General features: G+C 57.6%; 1 protein-coding gene across 1 annotated transcript in view; it reads right to left on the bottom strand.

The window, feature by feature from the left end:
* Positions 1 to 7,169: 7,169 nt before the first annotated feature.
* LOC123767853 (calphotin-like) overlaps positions 7,170 to 15,000 on the bottom strand; it is a 13,670-nt gene continuing 5,839 nt past the window's right edge. Inside the window, exon 2 of the mRNA XM_045757900.2 lies at positions 7,170 to 10,535. Coding sequence (XP_045613856.1) covers positions 7,170 to 10,535 — 3,366 coding nt within the window. The remainder of the gene's footprint in view (positions 10,536 to 15,000) is intronic.

The raw sequence follows: 15,000 nt of genomic DNA on the forward strand, positions 1-15,000 counted from the left end.
TACATACATCTACACATAAGGGACCAGGATATACATACATCTACACATAAGGGACCAGGATATACATACATCTACACATAAGGGACCAGGATATACATACATCTACACATAAGGGACCAGGATATACATACATCTACACATAAGGGACCAGGATATACACACATCTACACATAAGGGACCAGGATATACACACATCTACACATAAGGGACCAGGATATACACACATCTACACATAAGGGACCAGGATATACACACATCTACACATAAGGGACCAGGATATACACACATCTACACATAAGGGACCAGGATATACACACATCTACACATAGGACCAGGATATACACACATCTACACATAAGGGACCAGGATATACACACATCTACACATAAGGGACCAGGATATACACACATCTACACATAAGGGACCAGGATATACACACATCTACACATAAGGGACCAGGATATACACACATCTACACATAAGGGACCAGGATATACACACATCTACACATAAGGGACCAGGATATACACACATCTACACATAAGGGACCGGGATATACATACATCTACACATAAGGGACCAGGATATACACACATCTACACATAAGGGACCAGAATATACATACATCTACACATAAGGGACCAGGATATACATACATCTACACATAAGGGACCAGGATATACATACATCTACACATAAGGGACCAGGATATACACACATCTACACATAAGGGACCAGGATATACATACATCTACACATAAGGGACCAGGATATACACACATCTACACATAAGGGACCAGGATATACATACATCTACACATAAGGGACCAGGATATACATACACAAGTTTGAAAATTAAATTACAAAAAAAACAAGTTGAAGAAAATTTTGCAAAGTCATTCAACACGAGAGGTTAACGAGGGCTAAACTGTCGGGGGGGGGGGGGGGAGGGGGGGCCGGTGGGGATAGGTAATGGGGGGTTGGGGATGGGGAATGGGCGGGGGGGGGGGGGAGGGGGCATGTTGCTTTTGTTGGGAGACATTTTAGCCATAGTGAACAGTGGGTTGCCGGGGCGCTCTGGTGGTCGATACCAGCCCATCCTTCATGACAAGAAGTCGCAGCTCCCCCATCCCCCCTTCCCCACTAGCCCATCCCCCCTTCCCCACTAGCCCATCCCCCCTCCCACTAGCCCATCTCCCCTCCCACTAGCCCATCCCCCCTCCCACTAGCCCATCCCCCCTTCCCCACTAGCCCATCCCCCCTCCCACTAGCCCATCTCCCCTCCCACTAGCCCATCCCCCCTCCCACTAGCCCATCCCCCCTCCCACTAGCCCATCCCCCCTCCCACTAGCCCATCCCCCCTCCCACTAGCCCATCTCCCCCCCCCCCTCCCACAACTGCAAAACCCCTTCCACCGCGCCCATTCCCCCCCCCCCTCACCGGCTCGGTACCCTCCACCTGGGATAGTGTACAGAGTCACACAGGTACAGTGTTCTCAGGAATAGTTGGGTGGACGTTTGTCTTAAAGGGCTCTATCACTATCCCTATTTCCGGGATAGATGTAGTTATAATTGATGACGTCAGGCTTATTGTGCAAGGGGTGACAGCCAGGCATGACAGCTCGTGACAGCCAGGCATGACAGCTCGTGACAGCCAGGCATGACAGCTCGTGACAGCCAGGCAACACAGCTCGTGACAGCCAGGCAACACAGCTCGTGACAGCCAGGCAACACAGCTCGTGACAGCCAGGCAACACAGCTCGTGACAGCCAGGCAACACAGCTCGTGACAGCCAGGCAACACAGCTCGTGACAGCCAGGCAACACAGCTCGTGACAGCCAGGCAACACAGCTCGTGACAGCCAGGCAACACAGCTCGTGACAGCCAGGCAACACAGCTCGTGACAGCCAGGCATGACAGCTCGTGACAGCCAGGCAACACAGCTCGTGACAGCCAGGCAACACAGCTCGTGACAGCCAGGCAACACAGCTCGTGACAGCCAGGCAACACAGCTCGTGACAGCCAGGCAACACAGCTCGTGACAGCCAGGCAACACAGCTCGTGACAGCCAGGCAACACAGCTCGTGACAGCCAGGCAACACAGCTCGTGACAGCCAGGCAACACAGCTCGTGACAGCCAGGCAACACAGCTCGTGACAGCCAGGCAACACAGCTCGTGACAGCCAGGCAACACAGCTCGTGACAGCCAGGCAACACAGCTCGTGACAGCCAGGCAACACAGCTCGTGACAGCCAGGCAACACAGCTCGTGACAGCCAGGCAACACAGCTCGTGACAGCCAGGCATGACAGCTCGTGACAGCCAGGCATGACAGCTCGTGACAGCCAGGCAACACAGCTCGTGACAGCCAGGGAACACAGCTCGTGACAGCCAGGCATGACAGCTCGTGACAGCCAGGCAACACAGCTCGTGACAGCCAGGCAACACAGCTCGTGACAGCCAGGCGTGACAGCCAGGCAACACAGCTCGTGACAGCCAGGCGTGACAGCCAGGCAACACAGCTCGTGACAGCCAGGCAACACAGCTCGTGACAGCCAGGCAACACAGCTCGTGACAGCCAGGCAACACAGCTCGTGACAGCCAGGCAACACAGCTGGTGACAGCCAGGCAACACAGCTCGTGACAGCCAGGCATGACAGCTCGTGACAGCCAGGCATGACAGCTGGTGACAGCCAGGCATGACAGCTCGTGACAGCCAGGCAATACAGCTCGTGACAGCCAGGCATGACAGCTGGTGACAGCCAGGCATGACAGCTGGTGACAGCCAGGCATGACAGCTGGTGACAGCCAGGCAACACAGCTCGTGACAGCCAGGCATGACAGCTCGTGACAGCCAGGCAACACAGCTCGTGACAGCCAGGCATGACAGCTCGTGACAGCCAGGCATGACAGCTGGTGACAGCCAGGCATGACAGCTGGTGACAGCCAGGCATGACAGCTGGTGACAGCCAGGCAACACAGCTCGTGACAGCCAGGCATGACAGCTCGTGACAGCCAGGCATGACAGCTGGTGACAGCCAGGCATGACAGCTAGTGACAGCCAGGCATGACAGCTGGTGACAGCCAGGCATGACAGCTGGTGACAGCCAGGCAACACAGCTAGTGACAGCCAGGCAACACAGCTCGTGACAGCCAGGCAACACAGCTGGTGACAGCCAGACATGACAGCTCGTGACAGCCAGGCATGACAGCTCGTGACAGCCAGGCGTGACAGCTGGTGACAGCCAGGCATGACAGCTGGTGACAGCCAGGCATGACAGCTGGTGACAGCCAGGCAACACAGCTGGTGACAGCCAGGCATGACAGCTCGTGACAGCCAGGCATGACAGCTCGTGACAGCCAGGCATGACAGCTCGTGACAGCCAGGCGTGACAGCCAGGCGTGACAGCTCGTGACAGCCAGGCGTGACAGCTCGTGACAGCCAGGCGTGACAGCTCGTGACAGCCAGGCGTGACAGCTCGTGACAGCCAGGCGTGACAGCTCGTGACAGCCAGGCATGACAGCTCGTGACAGCCAGGCATGACAGCTCGTGACAGCCAGGCATGACAGCTCGTGACAGCCAGGCAACACAGCTCGTGACAGCCAGGCATGACAGCTCGTGACAGCCAGGCATGACAGCTCGTGACAGCCAGGCATGACAGCTAGTGACAGCCAGGCATGACAGCTGGTGACAGCCAGGCATGACAGCTGGTGACAGCCAGGCAACACAGCTGGTGACAGCCAGGCAACACAGCTCGTGACAGCCAGGCAACACAGCTGGTGACAGCCAGACATGACAGCTCGTGACAGCCAGGCATGACAGCTCGTGACAGCCAGGCGTGACAGCTGGTGACAGCCAGGCGTGACAGCTGGTGACAGCCAGGCATGACAGCTGGTGACAGCCAGGCATGACAGCTGGTGACAGCCAGGCAACACAGCTCGTGACAGCCAGGCAACACAGCTGGTGACAGCCAGGCATGACAGCTCGTGACAGCCAGGCATGACAGCTCGTGACAGCCAGGCATGACAGCTCGTGACAGCCAGGCATGACAGCTCGTGACAGCCAGGCAACACAGCTCGTGACAGCCAGGCAACACAGCTCGTGACAGCCAGGCAACACAGCTCGTGACAGCCAGGCGTGACAGCTCGTGACAGCCAGGCATGACAGCTCGTGACAGCCAGGCGTGACAGCTCGTGACAGCCAGGCATGACAGCTGGTGACAGCCAGGCAACACAGCTCGTGACAGCCAGGCATGACAGCTCGTGACAGCCAGGCGTGACAGCTCGTGACAGCCAGGCATGACAGCTCGTGACAGCCAGGCATGACAGCTGGTGACAGCCAGGCATCACAGCTCGTGACAGCCAGGCATGACAGCTCGTGACAGCCAGGCATGACAGCTCGTGACAGCCAGGCGTGACAGCTCGTGACAGCCAGGCATGACAGCTCGTGACAGCCAGGCGTGACAGCTCGTGACAGCCAGGCATGACAGCTCGTGACAGCCAGGCATGACAGCTCGTGACAGCCAGGCGTGACAGCTCGTGACAGCCAGGCATGACAGCTGGTGACAGCCAGGCAACACAGCTGGTGACAGCCAGGCAACACAGCTCGTGACAGCCAGGCAACACAGCTGGTGACAGCCAGACATGACAGCTCGTGACAGCCAGGCATGACAGCTCGTGACAGCCAGGCGTGACAGCTGGTGACAGCCAGGCATGACAGCTGGTGACAGCCAGGCAACACAGCTCGTGACAGCCAGGCAACACAGCTGGTGACAGCCAGCCATGACAGCTCGTGACAGCCAGGCGTGACAGCTCGTGACAGCCAGGCGTGACAGCTGGTGACAGCCAGGCGTGACAGCTCGTGACAGCCAGGCAACACGACTCTGGCACCACGACTCTGGCACCAGCCATGAACAAGTGTTGTGTGTACAGTTAAACGACATAATTAACCCTGAATTACCGCCACAGAACGACATCTTGTTTCTGTAGTTAACACTAACTACAGGTGAGTGATGGTGAGTGATGATGAGTGATGGTGGTGAGTGATGGTGGTGAGTGATAATGAGTGATGGTGGTGAGTGATGGTGGTGAGTGATGATGAGTGATGGTGGTGAGTGATGGTGGTGAGTGATAATGAGTGATGGTGGTGAGTGATGGTGGTGAGTGATGGTGGTGAGTGATGGTGGTGAGTGATGGTGAGTGATGGTGAGTGATGGTGAGTGATGGTGAGTGATAATGGTGAGTGATAATGGTGAGTGATAATGGTGAGTGATAATGGTGAGTGATAATGGTGAGTGATAATGGTGAGTGATAATGGTGAGTGATAATGGTGAGTGATAATGGTGAGTGATAATGATGAGTGATAATGATGAGTGATAATGATGAGTGATGGTGAGTAGTTGTGCCTCACGGGTGAGCGAGGCCCTCACATGCCTGCTCTACACACACTGGTCGGGGGCCTGGTAGCCCGGTGGATAGCTCGCAGGACACGTAATTCTGTGGCGCGGGTTCGATTCTCACACCTGGCAGAAACAAATGGACAAAGTTTCTTTCTAGGTACCTGGGAGTTAGTCAGCTGTCACGGGCTGCTTCCTGGTGTGTGTGTGTGTGTGTGTGTGTGTGTGTGTGTGTGTGTGTGTGTGTGTGTGCGGTGTGGAAAAAAAATAGTAGTTAGTAAACAGTTGATTGACAGTTGAGAGGCGGGCCGAAAGAGCAGAGCTCAACCCCCGCAAACACAACTAGGTGAATTCAATACACAGTGTATACACACAGACTCATGAGGCCACATATTACTCACACACTGACTCATGAGGCCACATATTACTCACACACTGACTGATGAGGCCACATATTACTCACACACACAGTCATGAGGCCACATATTACTCACACACTGACTCATGAAGCCACATATTACTCACACACAGACTCATGAGGCCACATATTACTCACACACTGACTCATGAAGCCACATATTACTCACACACAGACTCATGAGGCCACATATTACTCACACACTGACTCATGAAGCCACATTACTCACACACTGACTGATGAGGCCACATATTACTCACACACACAGTCATGAGGCCACATATTACTCACACACTGACTCATGATGCCACATATTACTCACACACTGACTCATGAGGCCACATATTACTCACACACTGACTCATGAAGCCACATATTACTCACACACTGACTCATGAAGCCACATATTACTCACACACTGACTGATGAGGCCACATATTACTCACACACTGACTCATGAAGCCACATATTACTCACACACTGACTCATGAAGCCACATATTACTCACACACTGACTCATGAGGCCACATATTACTCACACACAGACTCATGAGGCCACATATTACTCACACACTGACTCATGAAGCCACATATTACTCACACACTGACTAATGAGGCCACATATTACTCACACACTGACTCATGAAGCCACATATTACTCACACACTGACTGATGAGGCCACATATTACTCACACACACAGTCATGAGGCCACATATTACTCACACACTGACTGATGAGGCCACATATTACTCACACACTGACTGATGAGGTCACATATTACTCACACACTGACTGATGAGGCCACATATTACTCACACACTGACTCATGAAGCCACATATTACTCACACACTGACTGATGAGGCCACATATTACTCACACACACAGTCATGAGGCCACATATTACTCACACACTGACTGATGAGGCCACATATTACTCACACACACAGTCATGAGGCCACATATTACTCACACACTGACTGATGAGGCCACATATTACTCACACACTGACTGATGAGGCCACATATTACTCACACACTGACTCATGAGGCCACATATTACTCACACACTGACTCATGAGGCCACATATTACTCACACACTGATGAGGCCACATATTACTCACACACTGACTGATGAGGCCACATATTACTCACATACACAGTCATGAGGCCACATATTACTCACACACACAGTCATGAGGCCACATATTACTCACACACACTGTCATGAGGCCACACATTACTCACACACACAGTCATGAGGCCACATATTACTCACACATGTGGTCTCTCTCAACTATCCCAAGACATGTGATACAATTCCAATCTTCTGTACGTTGACAGAATTATAGTCTCCTTAGACTTTAAGACGCTCGTGGACGCTGTCTGGCGCCACCAGCTGCACCAGCACCGTGTCTGGCGCCACCAGCGGCACCAGCACCGTGTCTGGTGCCACCAGCGGCACCAGCACCGTGTCTGGCGCCACCAGCGGCACCAGCACCGTGTCTGGTGCCACCAGCGGCACCAGCACCGTGTCTGGTGCCACCAGCTGCACCAGCACCGTGTCTGGTGCCACCAGCGGCACCAGCACCGTGTCTGGTGCCACCAGCGGCACCAGCACCGTGTCTGGCGCCACCAGCGGCACCAGCACCGTGTCTGGTGCCACTAGCGGCACCAGCACCGTGTCTGGTGCCACCAGCGGCACCAGCACCGTGTCTGGTGCCACCAGCTGCACCGGCACCGTGTCTGGCGCCACCAGCGGCACCAGCACCGTGTCTGGCGCCACCAGCTGCACCGGCACCGTGTCTGGCGCCACCAGCTGCACCAGCACCGTGTCTGGCGCCACCAGCGGCACCAGCACCGTGTCTGGCGCCACCAGCGGCACCAGCACCGTGTCTGGTGCCACCAGCGGCACCAGCACCGTGTCTGGTGCCACCAGCTGCACCAGCACCGTGTCTGGCGCCACCAGCGGCACCAGCACCGTGTCTGGTGCCACCAGCGGCACCAGCACCGTGTCTGGCGCCACCAGCGGCACCAGCACCGTGTCTGGTGCCACCAGCGGCACCAGCACCGTGTCTGGTGCCACCAGCTGCACCAGCACCGTGTCTGGCGCCACCAGCGGCACCAGCACCGTGTCTGGTGCCACCAGCGGCACCAGCACCGTGTCTGGTGCCACCAGCGGCACCAGCACCGTGTCTGGTGCCACCAGCTGCACCAGCACCGTGTCTGGCGCCACCAGCGGCACCAGCACCGTGTCTGGCGCCACCAGCGGCACGGGCACCGTGTCTGGCGCCACCAGCGGCACGGGCACCGTGTCTGGCGCCACCAGCTGCACCAGCACCGTGTCTGGCGCCACCAGCGGCACCAGCACCGTGTCTGGTGCCACCAGCGGCACCAGCACCGTGTCTGGCGGCACCAGCGGCACCAGCACCGTGTCTGGTGCCACCAGCGGCACCAGCACCGTGTCTGGTGCCACCAGCTGCACCAGCACCGTGTCTGGTGCCACCAGCGGCACCAGCACCGTGTCTGGTGCCACCAGCGGCACCAGCACCGTGTCTGGCGCCACCAGCGGCACCAGCACCGTGTCTGGTGCCACCAGCGGCACCAGCACCGTGTCTGGTGCCACCAGCGGCACCAGCACCGTGTCTGGTGCCACCAGCTGCACCGGCACCGTGTCTGGCGCCACCAGCGGCACCAGCACCGTGTCTGGTGCCACCAGCGGCACGGGCACCGTGTCTGGCGCCACCAGCTGCACCAGCACCGTGTCTGGCGCCACCAGCGGCACCAGCACCGTGTCTGGCGCCACCAGCGGCACCAGCACCGTGTCTGGTGCCACCAGCGGCACCAGCACCGTGTCTGGTGCCACCAGCGGCACCAGCACCGTGTCTGGTGCCACCAGCTGCACCAGCACCGTGTCTGGCGCCACCAGCGGCACCAGCACCGTGTCTGGTGCCACCAGCGGCACCAGCACCGTGTCTGGCGCCACCAGCGGCACCAGCACCGTGTCTGGTGCCACCAGCGGCACCAGCACCGTGTCTGGTGCCACCAGCTGCACCAGCACCGTGTCTGGCGCCACCAGCGGCACCAGCACCGTGTCTGGTGCCACCAGCGGCACCAGCACCGTGTCTGGTGCCACCAGCGGCACCAGCACCGTGTCTGGTGCCACCAGCTGCACCAGCACCGTGTCTGGCGCCACCAGCGGCACCAGCACCGTGTCTGGCGCCACCAGCGGCACGGGCACCGTGTCTGGCGCCACCAGCGGCACGGGCACCGTGTCTGGCGCCACCAGCGGCACGGGCACCGTGTCTGGCGCCACCAGCGGCACGGGCACCGTGTCTGGCGCCACCAGCGGCACGGGCACCGTGTCTGGCGCCACCAGCGGCACCGGCACCGTGTCTGGCGCCACCAGCGGCACGGGCACCGTGTCTGGCGCCACCAGCGGCACCAGCACCGTGTCTGGCGCCACCAGCGGCACGGGCACCGTGTCTGGCGCCACCAGCGGCACGGGCACCGTGTCTGGCGCCACCAGCGGCACGGGCACCGTGTCTGGCGCCACCAGCGGCACGGGCACCGTGTCTGGCGCCACCAGCGGCACCGGCACCGTGTCTGGCGCCACCAGCGGCACGGGCACCGTGTCTGGCGCCACCAGCGGCACCGGCACCGTGTCTGGCGCCACCAGCGGCACCGGCACCGTGTCTGGCGCCACCAGCGGCACGGGCACCGTGTCTGGCGCCACCAGCTGCACCAGCACCGTGTCTGGCGCCACCAGCGGCACGGGCACCGTGTCTGGCGCCACCAGCGGCACGGGCACCGTGTCTGGCGCCACCAGCGGCACGGGCACCGTGTCTGGCGCCACCAGCGGCACGGGCACCGTGTCTGGCGCCACCAGCGGCACCAGCACCGTGTCTGGCGCCACCAGCGGCACCAGCACCGTGTCTGGCGCCACCAGCGGCACCAGCACCGTGTCTGGCGCCACCAGCGGCACCGGCACCGTGTCTGGCGCCACCAGCGGCACCAGCACCGTGTCTGGCGCCACCAGCGGCACCAGCACCGTGTCTGGCGCCACCAGCGGCACCAGCACCGTGTCTGGCGGCACCAGCGGCACCAGCACCGTGTCAGGTGCCACCAGCGGCACGGGCACCGTGTCTGGCGCCACCAGCGGCACCAGCGGCACCGTGTCTGGCGCCACCAGCGGCACCAGCACCGTGTCTGGCGGCACCAGCGGCACCAGCACCGTGTCTGGCGCCACCAGCGGCACCAGCACCGTGTCTGGCGCCACCAGCGGCACCAGCACCGTGTCTGGCGCCACCAGCGGCACCAGCACCGTGTCTGGCGCCACCAGCGGCACCAGCACCGTGTCTGGCGGCACCAGCGGCACCAGCACCGTGTCTGGCGCCACCAGCGGCACCAGCACCGTGTCTGGCGCCACCAGCGGCACCAGCACCGTGTCTGGCGCCACCAGCGGCACCGGCACCGTGTCTGGCGCCACTAGCGGCACCAGCACCGTGTCTGGCGCCACCAGCGGCACCAGCACCGTGTCTGGCGGCACCAGCGGCACCAGCACCGTGTCTGGCGGCACCAGCGGCACCAGCACCGTGTCTGGCGGCACCAGCGGCACCAGCACCGTGTCTGGCGCCACCAGCGGCACCAGCACCGTGTCTGGCGCCACCAGCGGCACCAGCACCGTGTCTGGCGCCACCAGCGGCACCAGCACCGTACAAGGCTAACGCCAGGCGAGCGGATCACTTAACACTCGTGTCACCGAAGAGGTTTTGTGACCTGATAATGATAGCGAAACTGGCGCCGTAGTTACGGGCCAGCAGGAGGCACACACACACACACACACACACACACACACACACACACACACACACACACACACACACACACACACACTAGGCGGGATCCAAGAGTCAATGCTCGATCCTGCAAGCACATATAGGTGAGTACACACACACACACACACACACACACACACACACACACACACACACACACACACACACACACACAGGCCATATTATAATAATAATTATTCAATGTAAAATAAAAAAAACTTGGTCTATTATGACATGGAATAAATAGGATTAAATTGATATATTTTGTATTTGAGCTAAATATAAACTATGAAGAAAAGTGGAGACAAGAAATAACTCAATTTAAAACTGAAAATAAATGTTATTATAAAGTGAAGCAAGACAATGTGAAGTATCGTGGCCCCGGACCCTGCCTTCCTCGCTCCTAGTCCGCTACCTCCTCCAGTGGACACTCCCAGGTCATGATGGTTCAGTCGGTAGCGCGCGCGTCTGGGGCCTCCAGGGACACGAGTTCGAACCCACCACATAGCCTCAACATTTCCTCATAGCCCCCATCACGGTATAGTAATTTCAGTGTGCATAAACTAAAGGTAATGTGGTACACAACACTTGCCAGGCCTCTGTACGTTAAGCATGACGGACAGGTCCAGGGCCGAGCCCCAACCATGTCAAACACACACCTTGCAACAGGGATCTGTTTGCTGCAAGATTAAAGTATCAGGAAGCCATCTCGTCTTGACAGACACGCCTGGATAATGTCAGTTATCCCAGTAGCAGCATCCCTGCCGAGCCCCTGCGTCACTCCTGTCACCTCTTGCACGTTAAACTGGCAGGTTAGGGTTAGGGCACTTTAATACGACAGTTTCCTGACGTTGGGAAACCATAGGAGGACGGGCTGTATGAACACGCTACTCAGCTTAAGCTGTAACTAAGAGCACAGTGGCAAGCTATAGGAGGACGGGCTGTATGAACACGCTACTCAGCTTAAGCTGTAACTAAGAGCACAGTGGCAAGCTATAGGAGGACGGGCTGTATGAACACGCTACTCAGCTTAAGCTGTAACTAAGAGCACAGTGGCAAGCTATAGGAGGACGGGCTGTATGAACACGCTACTCAGCTTAAGCTGTAACTAAGAGCACAGTGGCAAGCTATAGGAGGACGGGCTGTATGAACACGCTACTCAGCTTAAGCTGTAACTAAGAGCACAGTGGCAAGCTATAGGAGGACGGGCTGTATGAACACGCTACTCAGCTTAAGCTGTAACTAAGAGCACAGTGGCAAGCTATAGGAGGACGGGCTGTATGAACACGCTACTCAGCTTAAGCTGTAACTAAGAGCACAGTGGCAAGCTATAGGAGGACGGGCTGTATGAACACGCTACTCTGCTTAAGCTGTAACTAAGAGCACAGTGGCAAGCTATAGGAGGACGGGCTGTATGAACACGCTACTCAGCTTAAGCTGTAACTAAGAGCACAGTGGCAAGCTATAGGAGGACGGGCTGTATGAACACGCTACTCAGCTTAAGCTGTAACTAAGAGCACAGTGGCAAGCTATAGGAGGACGGGCTGTATGAACACGCTACTCTGCTTAAGCTGTAACTAAGAGCACAGTGGCAAGCTATAGGAGGACGGGCTGTATGAACACGCTACTCAGCTTAAGCTGTAACTAAGAGCACAGTGGCAAGCTATAGGAGGACGGGCTGTATGAACACGCTACTCTGCTTAAGCTGTAACTAAGAGCACAGTGGCAAGCTATAGGAGGACGGGCTGTATGAACACGCTACTCAGCTTAAGCTGTAACTAAGAGCACAGTGGCAAGCTATAGGAGGACGGGCTGTATGAACACGCTACTCAGCTTAAGCTGTAACTAAGAGCACAGTGGCAAGCTATAGGAGGACGGGCTGTATGAACACGCTACTCAGCTTAAGCTGTAACTAAGAGCACAGTGGCAAGCTATAGGAGGACGGGCTGTATGAACACGCTACTCAGCTTAAGCTGTAACTAAGAGCACAGTGGCAAGCTATAGGAGGACGGGCTGTATGAACACGCTACTCAGCTTAAGCTGTAACTAAGAGCACAGTGGCAAGCTATAGGAGGACGGGCTGTATGAACACGCTACTCAGCTTAAGCTGTAACTAAGAGCACAGTGGCAAGCTATAGGAGGACGGGCTGTATGAACACGCTACTCAGCTTAAGCTGTAACTAAGAGCACAGTGGCAAGCTATAGGAGGACGGGCTGTATGAACACGCTACTCAGCTTAAGCTGTAACTAAGAGCACAGTGGCAAGCTATAGGAGGACGGGCTGTATGAACACGCTACTCAGCTTAAGCTGTAACTAAGAGCACAGTGGCAAGCTATAGGAGGACGGGCTGTATGAACACGCTACTCAGCTTAAGCTGTAACTAAGAGCACAGTGGCAAGCTATAGGAGGACGGGCTGTATGAACACGCTACTCAGCTTAAGCTGTAACTAAGAGCACAGTGGCAAGCTATAGGAGGACGGGCTGTATGAACACGCTACTCAGCTTAAGCTGTAACTAAGAGCACAGTGGCAAGCTATAGGAGGACGGGCTGTATGAACACGCTACTCAGCTTAAGCTGTAACTAAGAGCACAGTGGCAAGCTATAGGAGGACGGGCTGTATGAACACGCAACTCAGCTTAAGCTGTAACTAAGAGCACAGTGGCAAGCTATAGGAGGACGGGCTGTATGAACACGCTACTCTGCTTAAGCTGTAACTAAGAGCACAGTGGCAAGCTATAGGAGGACGGGCTGTATGAACACGCTACTCTGCTTAAGCTGTAACTAAGAGCACAGTGGCAAGCTATAGGAGGACGGGCTGTATGAACACGCTACTCAGCTTAAGCTGTAACTAAGAGCACAGTGGCAAGCTATAGGAGGACGGGCTGTATGAACACGCTACTCTGCTTAAGCTGTAACTAAGAGCACAGTGGCAAGCTATAGGAGGACGGGCTGTATGAACACGCTACTCTGCTTAAGCTGTAACTAAGAGCACAGTGGCAAGCTATAGGAGGACGGGCTGTATGAACACGCTACTCAGCTTAAGCTGTAACTAAGAGCACAGTGGCAAGCTATAGGAGGACGGGCTGTATGAACACGCTACTCAGCTTAAGCTGTAACTAAGAGCACAGTGGCAAGCTATAGGAGGACGGGCTGTATGAACACGCTACTCAGCTTAAGCTGTAACTAAGAGCACAGTGGCAAGCCTTCAGAAAAAAAATTCAGCTTTGTCCTGTATGGGTTTATTTGCCTCAGACAAAAAGGATATTATTCATGTGTGAATTCTTGCTTATTGTGTGGGTGTGGGCAGGAGGTGAGGGTGTGGGCAGGAGGTGAGGGTGTGGGCAGGAGGTGAGGGTGTGGGCAGGAGGTGAGGGTGTGGGCAGGAGGTGAGGGTGTGGGCAGGAGGTGAGGGTGTGGGCAGGAGGTGAGGGTGTGGGCAGGAGGTGAGGGTGTGGGCAGGAGGTGAGGGTGTGGGCAGGAGGTGAGGGTGTGGGCAGGAGGTGAGGGTGTGGGCAGGAGGTGAGGGTGTGGGCAGGAGGTGAGGGTGTGGGCAGGAGGTGAGGGTGTGGGCAGGAGGTGAGGGTGTGGGCAGGAGGTGTGGGTGTGGGCAGGAGGTGAGGGTGTGGGCAGGAGGTGAGGGTGTGGGCAGGAGGTGAGGGTGTGGGCAGGAGGTGAGGGTGTGGGCAGGAGGTGAGGGTGTGGGCAGGAGGTGAGGGTGTGGGCAGGAGGTGAGGGTGTGGGCAGGAGTGAGGGTGTGGGCAGGAGGTGAGGGTGTGGGCAGGAGGTGAGGGTGTGGGCAGGAGGTGAGGGTGTGGGCAGGAGGTGTGGGTGTGGGCAGGAGGTGAGGGTGTGGGCAGGAGGTGAGGGTGTGGGCAGGAGGTGAGGGTGTGGGCAGGAGGTGAGGGTGTGGGCAGGTGAGGGTGTGGGCAGGAGGTGTGGGTGTGGGCAGGAGGTGAGGGTGTGGGCAGGAGGTGAGGGTGTGGGCAGGAGGTGAGGGTGTGGGCAGGAGGTGTGGGTGTGGGCAGGAGGTGAGGGTGTGGGCAGGAGGTGAGGGTGTGGGCAGGAGGTGAGGGTGTGGGCAGGAGGTGAGGGTGTGGGCAGGAGGTGAGGGTGTGGGCAGGAGGTGAGGGTGTGGGCAGGAGGTGAGGGTGTGGGCAGGAGGTGAGGGTGTGGGCAGGAGGTGAGGGTGTGGGCAGGAGGTGAGGGTGTGGGCAGGAGGTGTGGGTGTGGGCAGGAGGTGAGGGTGTGGGCAGGAGGTGAGGGTGTGGGCAGGAGGTGTGGGTGTGGGCAGGAGGTGAGGGTGTGGGCAGGAGGTGAGGGTGTGGGCAGGAGGTGTGGGTGTGGGCAG

The sequence above is a fragment of the Procambarus clarkii genome, chromosome 67 (assembly GCF_040958095.1).
Source record: "Procambarus clarkii isolate CNS0578487 chromosome 67, FALCON_Pclarkii_2.0, whole genome shotgun sequence".
Lineage (NCBI taxonomy): Eukaryota > Metazoa > Arthropoda > Malacostraca > Decapoda > Cambaridae > Procambarus > Procambarus clarkii.